The following is a 17,248-nucleotide window of genomic DNA, read 5'->3' as shown; positions in this document are numbered from 1 at the left end:
TAGTAGTAGATTGAGAAGAGAGTCCTAGTTGAAAGAAACAGATATGGAGATTAGTGAAAGTAACAAAGTGAGTTGTAATTGGCTTTCAGATAGCACTCCAATAATGCAATGTCTTAGTAATTTGAAGAAGTAAAATAGAGGGATTGAGCATTGGGACTGATATTAAATTAGAGGACGCTCACTCTTTAAGGCCTGGTCCACTGCTCTTGTGTTTAAGTCATCTGTTGTTTGGGTTAGAGATAAGCTTCCGTTGGAACAATAGATAGCCTCGAGTACACACTGAACTCAACAGGTTGTAAGAGAGACAGTGTGGGAATTTGGGACAGAGGTATGAATAATTGAATAAGACAAGTTTTTGACAATTACTCAATTGTATAGTTTAGGTAGGTAGCACCAGTGATTTAAATAAGGTAATGTAATCTAAAACAATATTTTTTCATTACGTTGAACTGTGTCGAGAATTGAAGTAGATCCAAGTAAATGGTTTTAGTACTGAATATTGAGCTGATAAGCCAGCACCAACTTTTTGAAGGTCCTAGTAGATTTGTTAATCAACAGGCTTCATATTGACATGTTTATCAATGATTATGTACTGTATCTCTCCCTTTGAAAGGCTTCCTAAGGCAAGTGCATTGGGAGAGCAGTTAAAGGTGCCCGGATCATTAACAAGTTTATAATTGATCAATAGTCCTATGTGTGCTTCAGGTCACGTGAATGTCAGGGAGAGAGCGCTGCCCCTGAATGTGGGACACCTGTCTCTGGTCTGTTTTACCATTACCTTATGAGATACAATTATTTCCTTTATGGAGTTGTAATTTGTTCTTTTTTATTTAACAGGCAGTGTTGTTGTTTTTTTGGTACGTATGAGTCATGATGTGAGTCACGATGTGAGTCATGTATCCAAAGGCGTATTACCGATCCCCTATGGTAAATATGCAAATTTGGTTCCCTGGGCCTTTGGAAAATATGCAAATAGCTTTTCTTCACACGCCTTCCAGTAAACGGAAAAATGTGTTGGTAATGGTTGAGTTACTTCAAATGGGTTGAAGTTTTCCCTACCTCGAGTGATGTTGTTTTGTTTTTATCTTGCTTCAATAACAAATTTCTCCAGATTGGGTCTGCTGGATGGTCGGGATTTCTCCCTAAGGATTAGCCCTCTGACTCCCTGACCCTGTAACTCTGCAATGAGATCGCCAAGATGATCGGTGAGTAAAAGACACTTTTGAGGTAATGGCGAAGGTGACCACAGATGATATCTAGATGCATGGAAGGGATAATTTGACCAAGAACTGGGTGAACCTCAACCTTCCCTAACCGGCTGAAGCAATGACGACAATGGCGTTCAGTATGGTCTTTCACCACTTCTACCGTGAGACCTGAGTCCAAGCCAGCAACCTGTACACAGCATCCACTGTCATCTTAAATTTGGGTTGGATAATTTAGCAGTAGTTATTATGATTTGGAAAGGCTTCTAGAGACATATATGCCCCTAAAATGTGAGGAGAGCCAGTAGATTGTAGCTTGGGCTATCCTTGCCCCAATCTCATTCCTTTCAAGGTTGGTGTGAAACTGTTATAACGTGTTTTCTCTCTTTCCTGTGAAAATCAATATGCATTTACCTTAGACCATATATGGGAGATCTCTAAGAGACGCAGAGAACTGGAAATGCTAAAATAATTGCGGACTCTGGCTCTGCAAAACAGAGGCTCGACTATCTTTTGGCAGGTCAAGGGGGCAGTTGTGCAATCAATGGCAATGGATGTTGTACTTTTGTCCCAGATCACTCTTCTAATATGACTGATCTCGCCGAATACATTGCCACTGCTGCTGAGAATAATTCCCCACAACTGGAGTGGACTCCTGCAACTTGGTTGGAATCCCTGTTTGGAAGTTAGGGATCCCAAATTCCCAAATGGGCTGCGGCGTGTGTTTTTGTCTCTTAGTTTGTATAAATTGTGTTATTTAACATGCTGTGTGCGTGTAGTTTTGATAAATTCACTCCCATTTAATAGAAGTAGCTTTATTATGATAGTAATAAGGACTACCTGACATGATGACTCCTTGCTGTCCCCAGTCCACCTGACCGTGCTGCTGCTCCAGTTTCAACTGTTCTGCCTTATTATTATTCGACCATGCTGGTTATTTATGAACATTTGAACATCTTGGCCATGTTCTGTTATAATCTCCACCCGGCACAGCCAGAAGAGGACTGGCCACCCCACATAGCCTGGTTCCTCTCTAGGTTTCTTCCTAGGTTTTGGCCTTTCTAGGGAGTTTTTCCTAGCCACCGTGCTTCTACACCTGCATTGCTTGCTGTTTGGGGTTTTAGGCTGGGTTTCTGTACAGCACTTTGAGATATCAGCTGATGTACGAAGGGCTATATAAATAAATTTGATTTGATTTGTATTACCATAGTAAATTGGATTGTATAACCCAGAATGAAGGGATTGAAATGAAGTGTCTGGTTTTATGTGTTGATTTCCCTTACTTCAATAGAAATATGGTATGGAAGATTTATTTTCATACAAGTGATAAAAGGGTGGAATGTGAATTTTACTTTGTACATGTTGTGGGAAAATTCTTACACAGGGACACTTGAAGTCAATCTTAAATGAGTAATCGTTTATTGTCAGCGTGTTGGAGAGATTCCAACCAACTCAATGCACCATAGTACACATGTCAATCAGGAGCTCTCCCTGGGCAGACCCAGCAGTTGTCTTATATACGGCTATACACAGACAAGTTATATTTGCATAATTAATTCATCATTACCGTTTTGTTTCATTTATGTGACCGACCAATACTGGTTCATAACATGTGACAGACCAACACCTCACGAGGCTTCTCTCTAAGCTGAGACCTTGAAACAGAGATGTCTTTCCTTTGTTCTCAAAACACGGTCTGGACGTACTGCAAAATTGCAGCTATTGATAAGAGGAAGATTTGTTCAGTCAACAACTTCAATGAACACAGAAATGGGTTTATAGAACATCACATGAATAGAACACAGAAATGTGTTATAAGAAAAGCACACATTAAAATTCCCATTACATGCATCTTGTCTTTGGTGTCATAAACAATCCTTGTTTACCTGTGCCTGGTAAAGATATGAGGGTGGCCGTCATGACCTCCTACTTTAGACTATTTGGCAGAACGCCCAGAATATGTTCTTTAAGATAGGAGAGGGTGCCAGACACATGACAGAACCAACCCTATGAACTATGCCTATGTAACGTGTCTGTAACCAGTATATAAGGGAACTAAACGGGACTGCCCCGTGGGAGCTCCTGACAGACATTCACTAAGGTGCATCAAGTTTGTTGGAACCTCTCCAGTGAGCTGACAATAAAGAATGATTAATTTCAGATTGTTGATTTTTCCACGACACCATACACACCATCTGCCCGGTACAGTTGAAACCGGGACTCATCTATGAAGAGCACACTTTTCCAGTGTGCCAGTGGACATCGAAGGTGAGCATTTTTCCACTGAAGTCTGGGTTACAACGCCGAACTGCAGTCAGGTCAAGACCCTGGTGAGGACGACAAGCACGCAGATAAGCTTCCCTGAGATGGTTTCTAACAGTTTGTGCGGAAATACTTTGGTTGTGCAAACACACAGTTTCATCAGCTGTATGGGTGGCTGGTCTCAGACGATCCCGCAGGTAAGAAGCCAGATGTGGAAGTCCTGGCTGGTTATACTTGGTTGGACGTACAGCAAAATTTTCTAAACAACGTTGGAGACAGCTTATGGTGGAGAATTTAACATTACACTCTCTGGCAACAGCTCTGGTGGACATTCCTGCAGTCAGCATGCCAATTGCATGCTCCCTCAAACCTTGTTACCTCTGTGGCATTCTGTTGTGACACAACTGCACATTTTAGAGTGGCCTTTTATTGTACCCAGTGCAAGGTGCACCTGTGTAATGCTATTTAATCAGCTTCTTGATATGTCACATCTGTCAGATGGATGGATTATCTTGGCAAAGGAGAAATACTCACTAACAGGGATGTAAACAAATTTGAGAGAAATAAGCTTTTTGTGGATATGGAACATTTATAGGGTATTTTATTTCAGCTCATGAAACACAGGACAAACACTTTACATGTTGCATTGGTATTTTTGTTCACTCTAACATGACAACTCTATGGAAAGGGGAGATGCTTATGAACACCATTCTCCATTTTGCTCTACGATCACCACAAGTGTCACGGGACAATACAAATGACGGAATTATGGAGGTAGTTTTGTGCCAACAAAAATAAGGGGTTAAATATGTCAAAAAATGAATATTTATTGAGATTTCTTGTATCTCCTAGATATAGGATAGACGCTACTGTCTTTTTTGCTATTTATAAATGATATTCAATGCGTTTTATGGGCTGTAGTAGTAAAAGACAAATTCAATATTATTTGGAGATACCTAAAAGTTGTACTAAAATTCAAAATCAAATAGCGAAATAATGAGCCATGGTATCTTAAAACCATTCTATATGTTAGTTTTGTAGACTAACCCCCCCCCCAAACGACTTAGACTTTTAGAGGATTTATTAACACATCTTTGTTCAGGTCAAGAGAGAGGTGGGGGACAACGCTGGCATCGTCACAGGCAGGAATTTCATGGACGCGCCAGACTCCCTCATTGAGAAAACAATTGAAGTAAACACCATGGCTCACTTTTGGGTGAGCTAATGCGCTTACAGCTCACATCTGCTACACTGACATCAACACAACTATCTTGTCGGTTTTCCCTCCCTTGCTGTCTTTATCAATGCAGTCATTGAAATGTGAAAGCAATATCCTAAAACATCTCCCTTATTGTGGCAATTCCACTCACTCTCCCTCCAGTGAACACAGATCTGAAGCAAACTGAAATTCATATTTCATTGTGGAAGTTCTTATCCTGATTTCTTCTCATTTCTCTCTAGACTTATAAAGCCTTCCTCCCAGCGATGACTGCCAACAACCATGGTCATCTGGTCAGTGTTGCTAGCACAGCGGGTCTGATTGGTGTCAATGGACTAGCAGTTAAATCACCTACTATGCATGTGTGTGCATGACTTACTCCAATGTTCCTCAATACTGGTCCTGGAGAGCAGCAGTGTGCAGGCTTTTGTTCCAGTCCAGCACCAAGAAACCTGAACGCTAATCAATGTTTGACTGACTAAATCAGGTGTGTTGGTGCAGGGCAAGAACAAAGCCTACACTGCCTGTAGCCTAGCCTGGAAACGCAACATTGAATTTCATGGAGAGCATCACTGCACAGCTATGTTCGATCGAGTTCAAAACCGGGCTCTGGCTGTGCCACTCAAGGACATTCAGAGACTTGCCCCGAAGCCTCGCTTGCGTTTTCTTGGCTGTATGCTTAGGGTTGTTGCCCTGTTGGAAGGTGAACCCTCGCCCCAGTCTGAGGTCCTGAGTGCTCTCTAGCAGGTTTTCATAAAGGATCTCTCTGTACTTTGCTCCGTTCAGCTTTCCCTCCAGCCTGACTAGTCTCCCAGTCCCAGCCGCTGAAAAACATTCCCACAACATGATGCTGCCACTACAATTTTTTAAAAATGTATTTTTTTTTAACCTTTATTTAACTAGGTAAGTCAGTTAAGAACAAATTCTTATTTTCAATGACGAACAGTGCCTGTTCGGGGGCAGAACGACACCGCAGGGATGATGCCAGGTTTCTTCCAGATGATGCTTGGCATTCAGGCCAAAGAGTTCAATCTTTTTTTCGCCAGACCAGAGAAGCTTGTATCTCATGGTCTGAAAGTCTTTAGGTGTCTTTTGTCAAACTCCAAGTGGGCTGTCATGTGCCTTTTACTGAGGAGTGGCTTCCGTCTGGCCACTACCGTAAATGCCTGATTGGTGGAGTGTTGCAGAGATTGTTGTCCTTCTGAAAGGTTCTCCCATCTCCACAGAGGAACTCTGGAGCTCTGTCAGAGTGACCTTCAGGTTCTTGTGTCACCTCCCTGACCGAGGCCCTTCTCCCCCGATTCCTCAATTTGGCCTGGAGGCCAGCTCTAGGAAGAGTCTTGTTGGTTCCAACCTTCTTGCATTGAAGAATGATGGAGGCCACTGTGTTCTTGGGGACCTTCAATGATGCAGAAATGTTTTGGTACCCTTCCCCAGATCTGTGCCTCGACACAATCCTGTCTCTGAGCTCTACGGTCAATTCTTTCGACCTCATGGCTTGGTTTTTGACATGCACTGTCAACTGTGGGACCATATACAGAAAGGTGTGCCTTTCCAAATCATGTCCAATCAATTGAATTTACCACAAATTAACTCCAATCAAGTTGTCGAAACTTGTCATCATGGGGTATTGTGTGTAGATTGATATAATTTTTTTTTTTAAAGTAATACATTTTAGAATAAGGCTGTACAGCAAATGGTTCAAGGACAATGCAATTCCACAATTTAGTTAGTATTATCTTGACGTGGAAACCTGTTTTATATATCTTCTATGTTGTAGTGTTTTACTTCTATTTCTCTATTTTCTTTATCTGATTGTTGGGAAGGGCCTGTAAGTAAGCGTTTCACTGTTAGTCCACACCTGTTTACGAATCATGTGACAAATTCAATTTGATTTGAGACCTTTGTTTAACCTGCTCTACTGTATGCCAACACATGTGTTTCTCTCCTGATAGATTACTGTTTCCAGCAAGTTTGCTGCTATTGGCTTTGCTGAGTCTGTGGCTCTGGAGCTGCTGGCAACGGGGAAGGATGGTGTCAAGACTACCATTGTGTGTCCACACTTCATGAACACTGGCATGTTCGATGGCTGCAATTCTAAGTAAGTTATCAGCCATAAGAAGTGTTACTGTATATGGGATTACATTTCCCACTTTAAAGTTGCCATTGTGTTTATAAGAGGTTATTATCCTCATTGCATATTTGTAATAGTTTTTCTCATGAAAAGTTTGAGATGACCCTGCTGAAGGGTATTTATTCATCCATGAATAAATGAATATGCAATCCCTTTAAGAGCCAGGGCCAGTTCTGTTTTTATGGGACATGAAACTGAACAAGAGACTTTTTAAATTGAGATTGGTTTTATGAAGCGTGAAATGGAAGGCCTTGTCTCGGCATTGACAGGGTGGAATTGACGATTGTGTTATGACATTAGTAACGAAGGTGCTGGGAGACTTCCTCTCTTAGCGTGTGTACACAATCACTATCAACAACAAACATGTAAGTACTTACTTTACACTAGACGAAATGCTGCTTACTGTGGACTGGTGGCCTCTGTTGTTGCCTATCCTGGATCCAGACTAAGTAGGTTGCCCTCAGTCTAGTTCTCTAGCCTGCCTCCCCACCTAAAGTAGATTAAAGTATTTCAATGGTTAATATCGGCCCTCGATGTCACTTTTGCAGCTTCTTTTTACTGTTCCTGATCCAAGCTAGGCTGTTAGTATGAGTCTTCAGACAGGCCAGGAATAGCCAAACAGACTAGCGAGGTGTCCTAAAGTGGTCAGATTACAGTAGACTATGTATGGTAGGGATTTACGGATGGACCAAATGGTCACAGGTGACAGCTCTGAGCCGAAGACAGGCTCAATAGGTTGTTGAAACCAGGGACGTCCCTGTTTTGACCGGGGACAGCCCATAGTGACCATTTGGTCCAGCCTGTCTTCGGCTAGAGCTGTCCCCGATATACCCCCCGAGGCTGAACGTTTGATAAATGATACATTGTAACCACCGTATGAGCAACCATGGCCAGAAAGTGCATTCAACACCATAGGCTACCAGACTTTATAGGCTAAGATTAAGATAACTGTGGAGGGGTAATACATTTTGGGGTTATAATTAATACAAGGATTTGACAGGACTGTGGGGAAAATTGATAGTTAAATATAGTTCCATGCCATTTTAAATAATCAATATATATCAGCAACACCCCCTCCTTAAAATCAAATCACCTTGCAATAGGTCAACTTCAGATTCTGCTGTTGAAACGCCTTGTGTAACAGCAAGGAAAGTTAGAGGCACAACTTTGAAAGTTAGAGGCACAATGATCATATCCCCCGACATTCTAACCTCTCAACATTACCAATAACAGGAGGTCAGATTTTTTTTGGCCGTATGATAATTATAATGATATATTATATTATATAATTATAAGGGTTTAGAAACATGTTCTATTCTTAATGACATACTGACTCCAAAATGACACAATACATCATTTACCATTGATTTCTATTGGGCACAAAATAATCTGAAATGCAACTTAAACAACCAAAACCCCCACGCTTTAAGACAATAGTCAAACATTTTCATACCGTTAGTGTATGTGGACCTAAGCTTTTGAGCTGGGTTGCCAAGCAACAGAACTTTAGTATTTTGACTATGGACAAATGCATAGCCAGGCTAAACTTCGAGCACTTATGAAGTGTGCTACTTCACTGCATCAGGCAGGCTCAATAAGATCAGATATAGTCAAGATAAACGTATGTTTTACAAAAATGCTATGTTTCTTCACTAGAATAAGGAATACTACATTCAATAACGTGGTTTTCTTCAGATATTGTGAGACACACTGGTTGTTATTTGGGAGCACACATTAATGATCACAGGTTCTAGTTGAAAACTTCACTTCTGATCCACTATAGATGGTCATTTATCCAAGAGAGTTGATCATGCATAAATGGTGACGTGAGTGTTTTATAAAGTGGCTGACCTTTCCTCACTGTGTCCTCGTAGTTCCTTGAGGTGGAAGCAGACGGCTCTCCTGGGGAAGGGTTGCCTTCGAGAACACAGAGCACTATGAGACAACATGCCTTAAGCTGCGTCGGTCCCTTGCACGCTGTTTGGCCCACGTTTAACCGATGGCCATTGCCAACACACAACTCAGACTGTGAATTGTGCTTTCTGTTCCATTCGAAGCCATTTGATATGAGCATCAGTGTCATTGGCTACTGATAGCAAAGTGTAGATATGTGGTTTTAACAGCTGTCTGCATTTCACACTGTTTGAAGACTCCAAGGGGATATTTGTTAGTATAACATAATTTTCCAACATTTGGATAATGGCTCTAGGTAAATTGTCAGCATTCAATTTTCACCAGATGGGCAATGGGAGGTATCAGAGAATTCCATCTGCATAGTGTTGGTGCATCATCATTGGTACAAAAGGTAGATTCTATCACTTTTACTTATTTATTTGTGATACACAGATGTCACCCAAAGTCCCGCTGAAGGATTTTACATGTGCATTGATGGATTTCCATAACGATATATTTTAGGGAACTAGTGAGTGAAGGAGTTGATTATTCCAAAAACATTTTTCCTGCTGCATTACAAAAATATGTCAAAGCTGTTTGAATGTGCCTAATGCCACTGTAAAAAGAATGCAATATTGTGCATAAATGAAAAACATCTTACATTATGTAGATATGCAGTTTTGGGGTTGTGGTTGGGTGTGAGTATGTTGAACTTTTTATAGTGGCCATAATTCTGAATCCCCTTGGGATATGTGAATACTCGAAAAATTATAATAAATATTTTGTACGTTTTTGTCATCTGATAGTGTGCGATCATTCAGCAAACACTCATACCCAGTGCAAACCTAGTCAGTGCTAATACAGTAGTTACTGGGGTGTATTCAGTTAGTTAACACAATCTGATGCACAACTGGTATGATTTTCATTCTATGGCCATATGTTATTATCTACACACATCTACATTTCTATCTAAACTTTCTGTAACATTGTACCCTCCTGAACAAGCCCCTGGTGATGGGGGAACCGTTTTTGCTGTAAGAGCTGGGCCATTTGGGTACTGACACTCAGCTTGACCTCTCTACAACCTAATCAGATGGCTACTGGGAACAAAAGTCCTCAAGTCATTGGCTTAATTTGCATATTTTGCATATTCAACAACTTACAAAAAAATTGAAGTTGTGATTTTGATTTAGAAATAACGCCTGTTTTTCATTTGAAGCCAGAAGGCTACATATGAATGCTTCTGCTCAGTGTTTGAGATCAATTGACACGCTTTACCATGGAGCATTGAGATGTATTTTAAACTGCAAAACCCTTACCGCACCACTGCACTTCATATACAAGGGTTGGCTGGCCTTCTCTAGTCAATCGTAGGCTCAGTCACTGGAATCATTTATTTATAAAGCCATTTTGGGTTTACTACCATTTTATTTGGGCATTTTTATTGTTCAGAAATGTGGTGGGTACTCGCTTCATTCGGCAGGAGTTTATCCTGCTAACGGTTCCAAATGTCCAAACTGAATTTAGTAAAAGGGCTTCTATGTACTCTGCACCATCGGCTTGGAACGCCTTACAAAATACTTTTTTAAACTGGAAGAACTTATCCCGATTGGTGTTTATAAATCACTGATGAAGGATTTTTAGGCCGATTCCCTGATATGTCAATGTTTTTAATTAGCTGTTTTATGATTTTGTTATACTCTTGTGAATTCTATGTTTTTTTCAATAGATTACCTGTAGTTTTTCATGTCTGTCTGTAATTGTGTAATGACTTGGTGCTGCCTATCTGGGCCAGGACTCTCTTGAAAAAGAGATTTCAAATCTCAATGAGCCCTTCCTGGTTAAATAAAGGTTAAATAAATCAAATAAATATTTCATGACAATATTATACAGCCCAGGGCATGTTGCATCAAGAGATCATATCAGTTTGTTTTGAAAATATCAAATATTTCATTCTAAGTTAATTTATTTTGCAGCGTCATCAAAAGGTCTTCAATCTGCTTTCTATATAACAGGGTCATCAGATGTTTAAGTATAGTATGACAATGGCATGTACAGTACTTGCATGAGTACATCTAAATAATATGATACTTAATGTCAAATATACAGTGCATTCGGAAATGATTCAGACCCCTTGACTTTCCACATTTTGTTGCGTTAGCCTTATTCTAAAATGGATTAAATAGTTTTTTCCCTCAATCCACACACAATAGCCCATAATGACAAAGGTAAAGGTTTTAGACATTTTAGCCAATTTTGTTAAAGATAAACCTAATCACATTTACATAAGTATTCAGACCCGGTTCTTTAAACACCTTTGGCTGAAATTACAGCCTCGAGTCTTCTTGGGTATGACACTAGAAGCTTGGCACACCTGTATTTGGGAGTTTCTCCCATCCTTCTCTGCAGATCCTCTCAAGCTCTGTCAGGTTGGATGGGGAGCGTTGCTGCACAGCTATTTTCAGGTCTCTCCGGAGATGTTCGATTGGGTTCAAGTCCGGGCTCTGGCTTGGCCACTCAAGGACATTCAAAGATTTGTCCCGAAGACACTCCTGCGTTGTCTTGGCTGTGTGCTTATGGTCGTTGTCCTGTTAGAAGGTGAACCTTTGCCCCAGTCTGAGGTCCTGAGCACTCTGGAACATGTTTTCATCAAGAATCTCTCTGTACTTTTCTCCGTTCATCTTTCCCTCGATCCTGACTAGTCTCCCAGTCCGTGCCGCTGAAAAACATCCCCACACCATGATGCTGCCACCACCATGCTTCACCATAGGGATGGTGCAAGGTTTCCTCCAGATGTGATGCTTGGCCTTCAGGCCAAAGAGTTCAATCTTGGTTTCATCAGACCATGGAATCTTGTTTCTCATGGTTTGCTATTTGACAAACTCCAAGCGGGCTGTCGTGTGTTTTACTGAAGAGTGGCTACCGTCTGGCCACTCTACCATAAAGGCCTGATTGGTGGAATGCTGAAGAGATGGTTGTCCTTCTGGAAGGTGCTCCCATCTCTACAGAGGAACTCTGGAAGGTGTGTGCCTTTCCAAATCATGTCCAATCAATTGAATTTACCACAAGTGGACTCCAAGTTGTGGAAACGTCTCAAGGATGATCAATGTGAATAGGACCTGAGCTAGTACCTGAGCTCAATTTCGAGTCATAGCAAAGGGTCTGAATACTTATGTAAATAAGTTAATTAAAAAAAAAAATTATACAAAAATGTCTAAACCTGTTTTTGCTTTGTCATTATGGGGTATTGTGGGTAGATTGAGAAATGTATTTAATCCTTTCTAGAATAAGGCTGTAACGTAACAAAATGTGGAAAAAGCCAAGAGGTCTGAATACTTACTGAATGCACTGTATCCAAATGCCATGTTTCCCAACTTCTGTCCTCGAGTACCCCCAACAGTACAGATATGTTTCGTAGCCCCGGACAAGCACACATGATTCTACTTGTCAACTAATCATCAAGCCCTTGATAAGTTGAAATTTTGTCCGGGGCTACATTAAAAATGTGTGCTGTTACGGATAATCGAGTACCGGAGCTGGGAAACCATGTACTAGAGCATGCAGCAACAAAGATACAGTCAAAGAGGGGAACGATGAACACTGCTCGTCTCTGAGTAATACGACACTCAATCCAATGTGACATTACAGGCCCTTGGTCCCGTTCCCCTGCTCTGATGTTGCATGTGTACCACGTCAGACTCTGCCGTCAAGGAGCACCACATTGCTATAACATACAGTGCCTTCAATGCCTTTTTCCACATTTTGACGTGTTACAGCCTGAATTTAAAATTGATAGAATTTCGATGTTTTTGTCACTGGCCTACATAAGCCCATAATGTCAGTGGAATTATTATTATTGTTTTTTACAAATGAATAAGAAATGAAAACCTGAAATGTTTTGAGTCAAGTTTAACTATTCATCCCCTTTATAAATAAGTTCAGGAGTAGATATTTGCTTAAGTTGCATGTACAGTACTCTCTGTGTGCAATAATAGTGGTTAACATGATATTTTAATGACTACATCTCTGTACCCCACACATACAATTATCTGTAAGGTCCCTCAGTCGAGAAATGAATATCAAGCACAGATTCAACCACAAAAACCAGGGAGGTTTTCTAATGCCTCGCAAATAAGCACACCTATTGGTAGATGTGTTGAAAAAACCAAGCAGACATGTAATATCCCTTTGCGTATGGTACAGTTATTCATTACACTAGATGGTGTATCAATACACCTAGTCACTACAAAGATACAGGCGTCCTTCCCAACTCAGTTCCCGGAGAGGAAGGAAACCGCTCAGGGATTTCACCATGAGGCCAATGGTGACTTTGAAACAGGTTCAGAGTTGAATGGCTGAGGATGGATCAACAACATTGTAGTTACTCCACAATATTAAATTAATTGAGAGAGTGAAAAGGAGGAAGCCTGTACATAATAAAACTATTCCAAAATATGCATCTTGTCTGCAACAAGACACTAAAGTAATACTGCAAAAAAATGTGGCAAAGCAATTCACTTTTTGTCCTGAATACGAAGTGAAAATCCAATACAACACATTATTGAGTACCACTCTGCATATTTTCAAGCATGGGGGTGGTTGCATAAGAAGACAGTGAATGTTCCTGAGTGGCCGAGTTACAGTTTTGACTTAAATCTACTTGAAAGTCTATGTCAAGACCTGATAATTGTTTGTTTAGCTATGATCAACAACCAATTTGACAGAGCTTGAAGGATTGTTGCCCAATCCAGGTGGGGAAAGCTCTTACCCCAAAAGACACAGCTCTAATTGCTGCCAAAAGGTGCTTCTACACAATATTGACCCAGGGGTGTAAATATTTCTGTATTTCATTCTCAATAAATTTGAAACATTCTAAGATGTTTTTTTATTTTAATTATGGGGTATTGTGTGTAGATGGGTGAAAAAATAAATATATTTGGAATTCAGGCTGTAACAAAACAAAATGTGGAATAAGTGAAGGGTATGAATACTTTATGAAGGCACTGTATGTGGTTAGCTGATACAAAGGCAAGCCTGGATAGGTATTTATGTATCTCCATAAGACTTGCAAGTACCAGTAAACACTTATCAAGCCATTACTTATGCATTGATGCCAATTACGGCTCAGTCACTGATAAAGCAGCACCTGGTTGAGTGGGCGGCAAGACTCTATTTATCTGGAGACAACACAGATTTATAAAGACCTACACCTGATTTGTACTGCAGCCGAATATAATTATCTCCAACCTCAACATTTAAGTCTACACCAAAGCCTTTGTGTGTTATGAAAATGTCCTTGAGACAGGTGTGAGAGAAAGAGGGCTTTTAGAAACTTGGATAGGTTCTGGTGGCTGAAGTCTTAATTTGGAGCGATTTGCAGAGCTACTTTCATTCCTTGAGGCCTTTGAGAGTGAGTTGTTGGCTTCATGTTGAACACAACACAATACAGCCATGACTAATACAGTAGACTTAATCACTCACCACCAATTAGACTGAATTATCATGACATGAAATGGCTCCTTTCTTATTATTAACATCTTAAACCTTTACACTCATGGCAATTGGCCTATGTGTATGGGGCTAAATAGAAATGTCTCTTACGGAAGAAATGTGAAAAGCATATGCGTAACCATGGTAGCAATTGAAATTGAACATTTTGGAGATAATGGGACAATTATTAGACCGAAGGTGAGTACATAGCAGTTCACCTGACAAGACTGAATCCAAATATTACACTGTTGATTGTATGTGCATTTTACATTTAATGTACTTTTATCTGCATTTGTTGATAACAAAATCTGAAAGACCATTCCTGGAAAATGTGGGGTAGGTGCAACATAATACAAAGAAATGACAAGGGTTTGAGTGAGAGGACTAACTGGTGTCTCCAAGTGGACACATCTCTCCAAAGTGTGCCCAGTTCCGAAGTCATTTCAATGCACTATTACGACTCAGAGAGTCTTCAACTAGAAGGTACTTTTTTCAGCTCACTTAATTGTGCCGTTGAGGAACTAGAACAACCCATACTTGTAGTTGTTTCATTTTGAACACAACCCTGCATCCGCCATCACGCAATTACTGTTGTTGTTTACGCAATCTAAAAAGGGTCCATTATAAATCGCAATCTGGGTCAGGTGGGCATGATTTGAAAGCTTGTTCTATTGCCAACATGACTAGCTAAGTTATTAAATACGATCTTACATTCTCAGGCTTTCACAAGGTAGTTCAGAAAAACCGATTTGTAATTTTGGGGAGCATAGAAAGCAGTCATGAGCCACAGTGAATTTTCTAAATAAACACTGTTCAGAACAACCCAAGGTATGACACCATGTCCTCTTGTAACTGTACATGAAACATAATGATCATAAACTTTGACCTTGTATATGACATGAGTTTTATTTGGAAATGTGAAGTGCACATTTGGACTCGGGTGTTTGGCTTGCTTGTATGACATCAAAGTGGTATTTATTATCATCCTCAACATCATCTTTCAAAATACATTGAATCATCTTCATTTACTGGATTTCCATCACTCAGACAACAACAAAAATTAGCAAAAGTTGCCCAATCACCGGGAAGGATGGGGGCAACTTCTTGTCGTGCGTGGTGCTAAAGTTCAGAATGTCTGTCAGTCAAAACCCATACTGCGCTGTGAAACGCAGAGCCAGAGCTCTGGCGTCATGTATAGCATGCTACTGTACAGCCACTACTTTCCAATGTAGGTGCTTATTAGTGCCAAAATCGACCCTTTTCAACCCGTATATTGGTACGACTGTAAAGTGTTAAAGATATTCTCCGGTACTTTTGTATACCTTTTAGCCAGTAATTCTGAAAGTAGAGCTCATGAGCCAGAAGTGGTCACCGAACATTGTGTACTACGTCACATACAGTTCCAGTCAAAAGTTTGGACACACCTACTCATTCAAGGGTTTTTCTTTATTTTTACATAAAGGGTTTTTCTGTTTTCTACATTGTAGAATAATAGGGAAGATATCAAAACTATAAAATAACACATATGGAATCATGTAGTAACCAAAAAAAGTGTGAAACAAATCCAAATATTTTATATTCTTCAAAGTAGCCACCCTTTGCCTTGATGACAGCTTTGTACACTCATGGCATTCTCTCAACCGGTCCAACCTATCCCAAACCATCTCAATTGGGTTGAGGTCAGGTGATTGTGGAGGCCAGGTCATCTAATGCAGCACTCCATCACTCTCCTTCTTGGTCAAATAGCCCTTACACAGCCTGATGGTGTGTTTTGGGACATTGTCCAGATGGGATGGCGTATGCTGCAGAATGCTGTGGTAGCCATGCTGGTTAAGTGTGCCTTGAATTCTAAATAAGTCACAGACAGTGTCACCAGCAAAGCACCATCACACCACCTCCTCCATGCTTCATGGTGGGAACCACACATGCGGAGATCATCCGTTCACCTACTCTGCGTCTCACAAAGACACAGTGGTTGGAACTTAATATCACAAATTTGGACTCATTAGACCAAAGGAAATAGTTCCACCGGTCTAATGTCCATTGCTCATGTTTCTTGGCCCAAGCAAGTCTCTTCTTCTTATTGGTGTCCTTTTGTAGGCCCGATTCACGTTGTTTCGTCTGAACAGTTGATGTTGAGATGTGTCTGTTACTTGAACTCTGTGAAGCATTTATTTGGGCTGCAGTTAACTCTAATGAACTTATCCTCTGCAGCAGAAGTAACTCTGGATCTTCCTTTCCTGTGGCGGTCTGTAACGGCATTCGAGAGAAGAAGGTGAGGACCAAGGTGCAGCGTGGTACGTGTTCATAATTATTTTAATAGAACACTGGAAAATACAAAAACAACACCGTGAACGAACGAAACCGAAACAGTTCTGTCTGGTACAGATACGAAACAGAAAACAACTACCCATAACTCAAGGGTGAAACCAGGCTGCCTAAGTATGGTTCTCAATCAGAGACAACGATTGACAGCTGCCTCTGATTGGGAACCATACCAGGCCAAACACATAGAAGTACAAAATAAAACAAAACATAGAATATCCACCCACATCTCACCCTGACCAAATTAAAAATAGAAACATACAAAGCAATCTACGGTCAGGGCGTGACACAGTCCTCATGAGAGCCAGTTTCATCATAGCGCTTGATGGTTTTTGCGACTGCACTTGAATAAACTTCAAAGTCCTCTAAATTTTCCACAATGACTGAGCTTCATGTCTTAAAGTAACGATGGCCTGTCATTTCTCTTTGCTTATTTGAGCTGTTCTTGCCATTATATGGACTTAGTCTTCTACTAAATAGGGCTATCTACTGTGTACCACCCCTACCTTGTCACAACACAACTGATTGTCTCAAATGCATTAAGGAAAGAAATTCCACGAATTCACTTTTAACAAGGCACACCTGTTAATTGAAATGCATTCCAGGTGACTACCTCACAAAGCTTGTTGAGGGAATGCCAAGAGTGTGCAAAGCTGTCATCAAGGCAAAGGGTGGTAACTTTTGTTTAACACTTTTTTTTGCTTTCTACATGATTCAATA

At 40.6% G+C, this 17,248-nt stretch overlaps 1 protein-coding gene across 1 annotated transcript; it reads left to right on the top strand.

Annotated features, from left to right (window-relative positions):
* Window positions 1-4,235: 4,235 nt before the first annotated feature.
* Window positions 4,236-9,511, top strand: LOC112259587 (epidermal retinol dehydrogenase 2-like). The gene is made up of 5 exons (XM_042329578.1): window positions 4,236-4,241; window positions 4,570-4,683; window positions 4,929-4,979; window positions 6,642-6,787; window positions 8,695-9,511. The coding sequence occupies exons 1-5, from the start codon at window positions 4,236-4,238 to the stop codon at window positions 8,759-8,761; spliced, it is 384 nt and encodes a 127-aa protein (XP_042185512.1). The 3' UTR covers window positions 8,762-9,511.
* The last annotated feature ends 7,737 nt before the right edge of the window (window positions 9,512-17,248 follow it).

This window comes from Oncorhynchus tshawytscha, linkage group LG10 (genome assembly GCF_018296145.1).
Source record: "Oncorhynchus tshawytscha isolate Ot180627B linkage group LG10, Otsh_v2.0, whole genome shotgun sequence".
NCBI lineage: Eukaryota > Metazoa > Chordata > Actinopteri > Salmoniformes > Salmonidae > Oncorhynchus > Oncorhynchus tshawytscha.
The sequence above is the reverse complement of the archived record's forward strand: the minus strand, read 5'-3'. Positions and strand labels throughout refer to the sequence as shown.

Excerpts from the sequence above, each read along its gene's own strand:
- LOC112259587 (XM_042329578.1), top strand. Across the intron at positions 4,980-6,641 it reads CCAACAACCATGGTCATCTG|ATTACTGTTTCCAGCAAGTT; the intron begins GTCAGTGTTGCT and ends CTCTCCTGATAG. Across the intron at positions 6,788-8,694 it reads TTCGATGGCTGCAATTCTAA|TTCCTTGAGGTGGAAGCAGA; the intron begins GTAAGTTATCAG and ends GTGTCCTCGTAG.